Source organism: Jaculus jaculus, chromosome 8 (genome assembly GCF_020740685.1).
Source record: "Jaculus jaculus isolate mJacJac1 chromosome 8, mJacJac1.mat.Y.cur, whole genome shotgun sequence".
Taxonomy (NCBI): domain Eukaryota; kingdom Metazoa; phylum Chordata; class Mammalia; order Rodentia; family Dipodidae; genus Jaculus; species Jaculus jaculus.
The window spans coordinates 59,811,805-59,821,352 of record NC_059109.1 but is presented as its reverse complement, the minus strand read 5'-3'; the positions used below and the strand labels follow the sequence as shown (position 1 = coordinate 59,821,352).

The following is a 9,548-nucleotide window of genomic DNA, read 5'->3' as shown; positions in this document are numbered from 1 at the left end:
TTGAAGTTTAGAATTTTCTGGAAGTTCAATGGGCATCCTACAACTATTCATCCCTTTCTTCCCAAATAATGAGACCATCCATGGGGCTGAGCTTCATTTTTTTAATAGATATATATTTATATTTACGTATAAAATATTTTCTTACAAAAAACCCCACCAACCAAAAATTAAAATGAACTCAAAAACAAATAATATAACCAAAAAAAAAAAAAAAATAGGGGCAGAAATGGGGTTGAGGCATAGGGTAGGCCCCTGGTGCTGTCCTGAGAGCAGGGCTGGATTTGAGCTGAGGAAGAAAGGGTGAAAGGCGGAGGTGCTCAATCGCCCTTCTGCTTGGGAGCTTGCACAGTCCCATTGGCCAGGGCAGTGGGGCTGCCTGGGGATGAGGCATTTTGTATCTGGGAAGTGCTTCGAGGCATGTGGGGGGGGCGCAGGTAGGTGCTGAAGAGCTTTCCATAGAGTGGGTCATGGAGGGAGAAGTTCTGGAATTGACCTAGATGAGAAGAGTGCAAAAGGGCAAAGTAAGATGACCCAAGAATAAGAGGCTGCCCCTTCCCTTAGAACGGATACATTCTGGCTCTGTTTGCCTTCTCAAATCCAGCATTATGTCCTCTTCTCATGTGCGTTTCCCCCAGCCTCGGATTTTAACACTAGAAATGCTCCCTCCCAGCTCAGTGAGCTCTTTCCCAAGTCCTGGTGCTGATGGTGCCCCGAGTGCCTGAACAGGGCTGAGAAGGTAGTGACTCACAGAGGGAGAGGCCTGGGCTGCATCCAGGCTGGCACAGCACAGCATGCAAAGTTGTGGCAGCAGGGCGGGGTGAACCCAGCAACAGGTGAAGGATGGTGCTGAAGCCATCTTTGTACAGCAGGCGGCCAGGTCCCTCTGCCTGCTCTTCGGCAAAGAGCTTGGGAGAAAAATGGATGTCAAGTTCTCTCCTCAGACACTGACTCACACTGCCTAGCAAGTCTGCCTGATGGGTTCTGCCTCTTCCCAAAGTGCTATGCACAGGTCCTCCTCAACCTTTAGGGCCCCTTCTTCAGGAGAGCTAAAAACTTTATAGTACCTGCCTTCTTGTTTGCAGCTAGGCCTCAACAAGGAGACAACAGGAATCTGCAGTTTTAGGCAGTATGGCACTGGGGAGGATACCAGGCACGTATTATTTGGGAGTTACTGGGAATAGCATACTATACAGGCCTCTTGGTATGGGGTGGGAATGGAGCAAAGTCATTAGATGTTCCCCAGTCCCTCAAAGATACCTCAAAGGCCAGGTGAATCAGCTCCTCTAGGCTCCTGCCTCCATCCAGAGCTGCTAGTGCAAGTGCCACGTTTCGGAAGTCTACCAAACCCATGGCATCCTGGAAGGCCAAAAGGAAACCAGAATGATGTGGGGACTTTGCCTCTCCCCTCCTGTCTCCAGGACATTGGTCCCTCCTCAGCAAATATGAAGGTGGTAATTGTGACCACTCTGTTTAGCACTGATCACCACAATCCCTAGCACCCCTAGTAGTTCTCAGTCCATAGGCTCCCTTAAGATACCAAGTCACCTGTTAATAAAACCCTCCTTTAGAGATTTAGGAATGTCAGGAAATTCCCTAGGAATTCTGTCAAGTTTATGATGTACCACAGGGGAGCTTCCCAGTCTCTCAGCTGGCCAAACTGGTTCTCTCCTCTGACTCAACCTATGTGGGAGAACTGGTCCTATAAATTGAAAAGGGGTTATTGGCCTAATTTCTTAACAAAAACTCAAGCAGGGCACCTGTTGTGCCACCTCATGGGGGATATATCAACTGAATTTGGGACACTGCCCCAATCTAAGGAATCTATACAGCTAGTAATTTTAAAACATTTTTTCTTTTAAATCTTGAGACATGCCTTATATAGTCTCTTACAGCTGGCTTTGAACTTGAGATCCTCTTGTCTCTGTTTCCTAAGTGCTGACATTACAGGCATGTGCCACCACATACTTGGCCACTCTTCAATATCTTTGAGAGGATGTTGAAAACCACAGTATGCATCTTAGAACAAAAAAGCATCCTTTTGTGGGACTGGAGAGATGGTTTAGCGGTTAAGGTACTTGCCTACAAAGCCTAACGACCGAGGATTGATTCCCCAGTCCCCATGTAAAGCCAGTTGCACAAAGTGGCACATATATCTGGAATTGGTTTGCAGCAGTTGGAGGCCCTGGTGTGCCCATTCTTTCTCTCTTTACAAATAAATAAAAAGAATCTCTTGTAGACTTTAGATTTTAATTAAAAAGGGATTGAGAGACAGCCCCAGTTAAGGGAATTGCCTGAAAAGCCTAATGCCCTGGTTTCAATTCCTCAATACCCATGTAAGCTAGATGCACAAAATGGTGTATGCATCTGGTATTCATCTGCAGTGGATAGAGGACCTGGTCCTCTCTCTCTCTCTCTCAAAAATAATCCTTAGCTCCCGAAATAGCTTAGCAGTTAAGGTAAGGTGTTTGCCTGCAAAGCTAAAGGACCCAGATTTGATTCCCCAGGACCCACGTCAGTCAAATGCAAAGGGTGGTGAATGCATCTGGAGTTCATTTTCAGTGGCTGAGGCCCTGGTGCACCCATTCTCTCTCCCTCCCCCCACCCCCTCTCTCTCTGCTTGCAAATAAATAAATAAAAATATTAAAAACAGAAGAATCCTTTAGTGGTTGAGACTATAGCCAAGTAATAAAGCACTTGCCTAGATGTACAAGTCTCAGGTTATCTCTCTAGCACTTCAAAAACAATCAAATAGACAAACCAATCCCATGAAACAACAACAAAAGTCTAGAATTGTAATTTGACAGGGAAACCAAATTAAACCTCTAAAAACATTTTGCCAAGATTCTCAAGTTAGTTTAAGAATCCTCTAGAGAAGCTACAAATACTTGCAAAGAACCTGTTCGTATTACAATGCTTCCTTGAGTTACAAATTCTTATCATTTAACCTATGCAGTAGGGTTTCTTCTACATGTAATTTTCCCCACATAACCTTCCTGACTCTGATGATCCTCAACCTATATCATCTACATGGTTAATGATTCCCCATCTTTGCCAATGTCAATATCTTCAGGTTGATGGAGCTCCCTGATCATCCTGTTCTCTTCCATCAATGACTTAAACATTACCCTTCCATGCACTGGATAATATAAAATAAATCTTCCAGTACATCTTGGAAGATGGCCACCTGTAAGAGCTATTAGATCATTGAGTACACTTGCAATTGAACAGCCAGTGAGACTTAACATGGCCACTAGGATATAATCTCTACATCCTGAGTATGCTGGCCTGGAGGGCAAGCCCTCAGTTCTGCCCTCTGTGTTTTGGCTTCATTACCTGCTGGAAGTAGCTGAAGGCACCAGCAACTGTCTGAGGATCTGTGAGCTGTAGCTGCCTGGCAAACTCTTCCTGGCTGATCATTCGACTCCGGCCTGGCTCTGCTCCAGTGTCCACACAGCCAGGGGACAGCCTACAATGGAACAGTTTATGGCAGAGAGTTGACTCAGTTTTCTTCTCAATATATCATGCACTAAGCAGTCTCCCAGTACAGGTTCAGCTGGATGTTCCCCCTTGTGGTGCTGGGGATTGAATACAGCACCCTGCAAATGCTACACAATCATTCTTAACACTGAGCTACTTCTGACCTTAGTGTTGCTTTTCTAAGACACATTGGCTCATAGTCCCTTGAGGTATTCTTTCTCACCTGTGTTACTTTGCATCCTTCCATTTCTTTCTCTCTCATCCTCTGAGTCCATTACAATGTTTGTGTGTATGGGTGTGCATGCCATGGCAAACACTGAAGGTCAGAGGACAACCTCAAGGTGTCTGTGCTCTACCTTCTTTGAGACAGGGTAGCTTGTAGTTGCAAACTAACTGCCAGACTGCAAAGGAAATTCAGACTAGCTGGTTCTCAAGCTTCAGATTCTCTTGGCTCTTGTCATGGGCATGTTGGGATCTGTGTTACCTTGCATTGGGCTGTACATGGTTGCTGGGGAATTGAACCTAGACAACCAAGTCTCTCTCACCATTAAGCCACCTCCCCAGTTCTGCTATTACCACTTTTAAATTCTTCTGACTTTTACTTTTTTTAGGATAGGATATGACTATTAACTCCTTTTAACTTTTTTTTAAATTCATTTTTATTTATTTGAGAGTGACAGAGAGAGAAAGAGGTTGAGGGAGAGGGGAGAGGGAGAATGGGTGCACCAGGACCTCTGGCCACTGCAAACAAACTCCAGACACGTGCGCCCCCTTGTGCATCTGGCTAACGTGGGTCCTGGGGACTCGAGCCTCGAACCTGGGTCCTTAGGCTTCACAGGCAAGCACTTAACTGCTAAGCCATCTCTCCAGCCCCAAACTCCTTTTAATCCTCCTGTCTCAGCTTCCTGATAACTAAGGTTACAGCTGGAGGATACCATGTCCAGCTCACTTTGTGAAAAATACTTTCTCCTTCATTTCCCTCCCTTTATTCTTATTTTCTATCTCTTTTCATGACACTGCTTATATCCCTGTCTGTGAGATTACTCACCCAGCCTTCCGAAGCACCTTTCCCAGTTCCCAGAGCTGTGGCTCCAATGCCACCTTCAGCTGGCCTACCACAATCACAGGCAAGCTCCCTACAAACTCACATTCAGTGGCTGGAATGCCCAGGGCCCTACAGGACAAAGAGAAGTGGAACTCACAGGGAAAGGAAGCAAAAGAAACTTCTAAGGGTTCATTACAGATTCTGAACTACTGACTGCAGAGAGGTCAGGCTCCTTTACCTTCTCCCTCCTCAGCCTCAGACGTTCCAAAGCTTCTCAGTACCCTCCTCTCTTATCTTTGCCTCCAACTCTCCACCCCTCCTTGTGGTTCCTTTGCCGAGTGTATATGCTCCAGGAAATACTGTGTGGAGCACCAGGAAATACTTTTAGTAATACTCACTGTGCCATGACCCTCTGGACATTGTTGGCATAGAGGGTGGGGTCCTTGCTCTCTTCAGGGCTGGGCTGATACACTGGGAGAAACTGAAACACAGACACATACAAATCTTATTAGGACCTCAAAGTGAGACATGACCATTCTTACTCTTCCCACTCTCTTACCACACTTGATGGGGTGGGGTGGGATATCATACCTCCACTTCCACGATGCTGCAGGGCTGAGAGGCTGTGAGCCAGAGAACTTTGAGTCTACAAGAAGAGAGGCGGATGTTCAGCACTCTTATTGAACTATCGCTCCCATGAAGGGGGCAGTGGGAAAATTTTCCCAGGACTCCTAGTTATAGTCATCTGGTGAATGTGTAGCTGAGGGAAGGGCCAGAAAGGTGACAGGGGCAGGGTTACACCTGAGAAGGAGCTGCAGGTGAAGAGAGGTTTGAACAGCAGAGATAAAAGAAAGGCAAGAGGCATGCCTGCTGATGGACTGTTGTTCTCCAAGAATGGGCTGAACCCCCCCACCCCACACACACACAGGACAGCGAGGAGGAGCTATAATCACAGCAGGAGTGAGTCAGGCAGAAGAGCTGAACACTATAGGGAGGTCAGTGGGCACTGGGCAATCTAGACCTCTCTCAGTCCTCCAATGAGGAAGGGTTGGTTGGAAGGTGGGCAGGAATTCTGATAAACCCTATTCCCCACCCTCATCCCTGAATACTAGAACTCACACGCCAGGGCCCCTCCATGCCCAGCTGGTGGTGTCCTGTAGGAGAAGCAGAGGGTGGGGGAAGAACATTATTTTTTTGTTAAGAAACTGGCCAATTCATTTTGAGCAGAGACCCTGACTTCACCTCCTGTCCCACCTCTAGACACACATCCCAACATGGCACCAATACTCTTCAGTTATTCCCAGTTACAGTGGATTCATGCTCCCCACTTTCACCCCTTCTCTGACTGAGACTCACCAGACTGTTGGGGTATCGGATGAGGACTGGCTGCACAGGCACCCCTGCGATAAAGGCTCCTAAATCCCATTTCCCCCCAACCCCCCAAGGCAAAGGTTAGTGCACAGAGGTAGCTAGATGGCATGAGGGTCTGAAACAAATCCCAAATGACATCTGGCGTTGTTCCACTCATTTTTCTCTGACTCAACTTTCAGCATTAGGTAGTTTCCCTACCTCCCCACCTCCCCCCAACCCTCACAACCCATCTACACTGAAGGTTTTCTTCCTCAAAGATGGAACTCCTGGGGCTGGAGAGATGGCTTAGCGGTTAAGTGCTTGCCTATGAAGGCTAAGGAACCTGGTTCGAGGCTCGACTCCCCAGGACCCACATTTAGCCAGATGCACAAGGGGGCGCATGCATCTGGAGTTCGTTCATAGTGGTCACTCTCAAATAAATAAATAAATAAATAAAACCAAAAAATTAAAAACTAAATAAATAAAAGCCTTAAAAAAAAAAAAGATGGAACTCCTGAGCCAGGAGTGGTGGTGCATGCCTTTAATCCCAGCACTCGGGAAGCAGAGGTAGGAGAATCACTGTGAGTTCGAGGCCACCTTGAGACTACATAGTGAATTCCAGGTCAGCCTGAGCTAGAGTAAAACCCTACCTCAAACCCCCCCCCCCCCCCAAAAGAAGATGGAACTCATTTTCACCATGGTCATGGTCTTACCACTCACTGTTATTTTATTCACCTGGTTTGAACTTAAGTAAAGCCTTCTTGTTGGAACAGGTGCCTTCAGGAAAAAACAGTACCTGGGTGAAAAAAAAAAAAAAAACCACAAAGAACAGAAAGAGGTGAGAAGGAAAGGAACCCTTTTTTCATTATTCAAGGTTAGGGTAGGGTCCCAAGACCCTTACTCACCTGGGGCCACTTGCCTCTTGAGGTAGCCCGCCTTCGTACCTCTTCCACCACTCGGCGTCTGGAAGCTGGGTCATGTCGGGACACTAGGATGGCTTGATTGAATCTAAGAAGGGCTGGGTTGGGAAGGTTACAAGGAGTCACTTGGTTCTGACCCTGGGGCATTAACATCTGGAAAACTCTACTCTCTCAACACTATCTCCAACAATCCATTTATTACACAACATTTATTGTATGTTATCCTCGTAAAGGCTTATCAGTATTATCAGCATTCTCCCTAATACCTTCTCCAGCCCTGAAAGTCCAAGATGGACTGACAAATGGTGTCAATACGCATTTCATTTGCCAAAAGTCAATATCCCTCCTAACTTCTCCCTCTTCAATTGGAAGTCTCTGTACAGTGCTTCCACCCCTGACATTTTTGGTCCAGAGTTGTCATCCCCTCTCCTTTACTCCACTGAACTCACCTCCAATGACAGGCACCGAAAGGTTTTCAGCTCGGGACACAACCTTGGGCAGGTCACAGGGCAACAGAACAATGGGGTCAAAGAAAGTGGAATGGGGGGCCGCAACAAGAACGGGGGCTTGAAGGCGAGAGGCCCTTTGGCCCCGAACTCGAATCCGGAGGAAGCCAAGCAGGAAAAAGAGCAGGCGGCTCAGGCCCAGCACTGCATTGTGGCACACAGTCCTGCCAGGGCAAAGTGAGAGATCAGTGTTGACCCTTAATCTTCTGGCCCCTGTTCAGGCACCTGGGAATGTTGGGCACTCCCTTTCCCCCCTCAAATACTTTGGCCATGGGGCTGAAGTATTTGTCTGGCCCTTTGGGGACAGGTTGGGAGCCATCATTTAGAGGTAAGGTCCTGGGTAAGCAGGCTCGTGCCTGGCTGACTCAGCTCGTTTAACCAGGCTAAGCAGGACAGCTCCAGAAGCCTTCTCCTCCTTCCCTAATGGAAAGCAGAACAGATAGCAGAGAAGAGAAGCGGGGTATTGGGGGCTGACTCCCCACTTACTTCCTCCATCCTGTAATCGGCTCCTGAAGCTGCTCCTCTGTGAGACCTGCTACTTGTAGCCAAGCAAAGGGCCAGAGGAGAAAGAGGACGATAAAGGCTAGAAGCACTCGGATGGGGGCCAGCAGTGCCCCCAGCAGGCAGAACTGCAGAGTGTGGGAGAAAATATCACTCAGGGCTGGCAGATGCTTCACAGCCCCCTTGCCCCACAAGGACTAACCCAGGAGCACAGCGATCACCCTTTGCAGGTGACAGTGTGGAACAAACGGGGGAGGAGACTCAGACTCAAGTGGGATGAAGATGCCAGTGAGGTCAGGAACATAAAAGATTAATAGCACAAGGAGCCTCATTTTCTCACTCTCAGTTGACTCCTACCCCACCTATAGTTAATGTCATTAAAATGCATCTAGTACTTGGACAGGCTGTTAAAGAGTTAATGAGAAAAATGCATGTGAAGGTGCCCATGCACAGTGCTTGATGTAAAGTAGGCTAGAGATAGGTCCTCCTTCCCAACGTCCCATTCCATAAATAGCTCCTGTGTCAAACAGAAACCAGGTGTAGCGCTCTTTAGGCCCAAGGGGCAGATGGTTGGAAACACAGAGGTCCATGTTTCAAGCTTCGGGTCAATCCCCAGCACTGAAAAACAGCAATCCTTAGATACCAAGTGATGGGAGAAAGGCTCAGCCCCATTCCGCAAGGTAGAGGTTATTAGGAGCCAGCGGGACTCCCCAGGCGCATTGGGACAGCAGGTAAACAAACCTAACCCCTGGAGCCCGCCTCAGGGGAGGTGATGACAGCAGAAACCCTGGACACCTCCTCCTCAACACCTCCGGGCTCCCCTAGGTTGGTAAGGCCCTCCACTTCCTGTAGCCAATGCCCCTTCTAGTCTCCCAGCCCCCAACAGGGAGGTGCTGCAGTGAGGGGGTGGGGAGAGGAAAAAGGAGGTGTTGGAAGGGCACGGGGACGCAGTCTCTGGGTCCAAAACCGTTTTCTAAGTCAGAGCCCCAGAGAATCACTGAGCACGCCCCTGCCCCCACCCCGCGCTTTCCGTAGCCTCCAGCTCCATCCTAGCCGGCCAGGCTCCGCAGGATGTAAATCCGCATTCCCCGCGTCCTCCATCTCTCCAACCCCCGCCGGCCCCTCCAGTCCTCCCCCCTCCCACTCGCTCCTCCGCACCTTCGAGCCGGTCGGCGCTCTGCAGGGCTCCCGGCCCACCGCAGCCGCCCCCACGTGCGCACTCCCGGCACACACGCCGCCCAGCCGCCTCCTCGCCCCATGCCCACCTCTGCCCCGCTCCCCGCGACCCCATCTTCCCACCCCACGCGTCCGTCCTCCCACGCCCCCGGCGCACCCCTCACCTTAACCCTCTGCAGGCGGGAGAGGTACAGCTCGTGCACGAAGGGGTTGGGGGGTGCTGGGGGCCCGGGGGTGGGATCCAGGGGGGCCCAGCCCCCAGCACTTCCCTGGCTCATGGTGGGAGAAGGTGGAGGGAGGGCCCCCGGCCCCGGCCCCGGCTCCGGCCCCGCACCGGCCCGGCTCTGCAGAGCAGCGGCGGCTGCGGCGGCGGCGGCGCTCTGGTCCCGGCCCCGCCTGGTGCGGGCCGCCGAGGGGCGGGGAGCCGCGGCGCCGCCCGGCCGCTCGCGTTGTCAAGGCGCCGGCCGCGGGGCGGGGCTTGCGGCGCGCGGGCGTCGGCTCCCCCGCGCTCCCCCGCCGCGCGCGCCCACCCCGGGATCCCGGCGCCCTCCAGGCCCCGGCCGCCGCCGCCCG

General features: G+C 50.3%; 1 protein-coding gene across 2 annotated transcripts; it reads right to left on the bottom strand.

The window, feature by feature from the left end:
* Positions 1–205: 205 nt before the first annotated feature.
* On the bottom strand, positions 206–9,280 carry Lpcat4 (lysophosphatidylcholine acyltransferase 4). 2 transcript variants are annotated; one of them, XM_004672536.3, is made up of 14 exons: positions 9,140–9,276; positions 7,785–7,927; positions 7,242–7,462; positions 6,778–6,890; positions 6,608–6,668; positions 5,879–5,937; positions 5,642–5,676; positions 5,114–5,168; positions 4,921–5,003; positions 4,526–4,651; positions 3,334–3,466; positions 1,258–1,356; positions 749–905; positions 206–493 (listed from the first exon to the last, which is right to left on the bottom strand). In XM_004672536.3, the coding sequence occupies exons 1-14, from the start codon at positions 9,251–9,253 to the stop codon at positions 318–320; spliced, it is 1,575 nt and encodes a 524-aa protein (XP_004672593.1). In that variant the 5' UTR covers positions 9,254–9,276; the 3' UTR covers positions 206–317. The 2 variants fall into 2 exon arrangements, with proteins under 2 accessions (XP_004672593.1, XP_045012442.1); XM_045156507.1 differs by lacking the exon at positions 4,526–4,651 and having other exon boundaries at positions 9,140–9,280.
* Between the last annotated feature and the right edge of the window lie 268 nt (positions 9,281–9,548).

Coding starts and splice junctions, on each gene's coding strand:
- Lpcat4 (XM_004672536.3), bottom strand. CDS start 9,253: ATGAGCCAGGGAAGTGCTGGGGGCTGGGCCCCCCTGGATCCCACCCCC. Junction 5,938..6,607: donor TTTACTTAAGTTCAAACCAG/GTGAATAAAATA, acceptor AATGGGATTTAG/GAGCCTTTATCGCAGGGGTG. Junction 5,004..5,113: donor GCAGCATCGTGGAAGTGGAG/GTATGATATCCC, acceptor TCTGTGTTTCAG/TTTCTCCCAGTGTATCAGCC.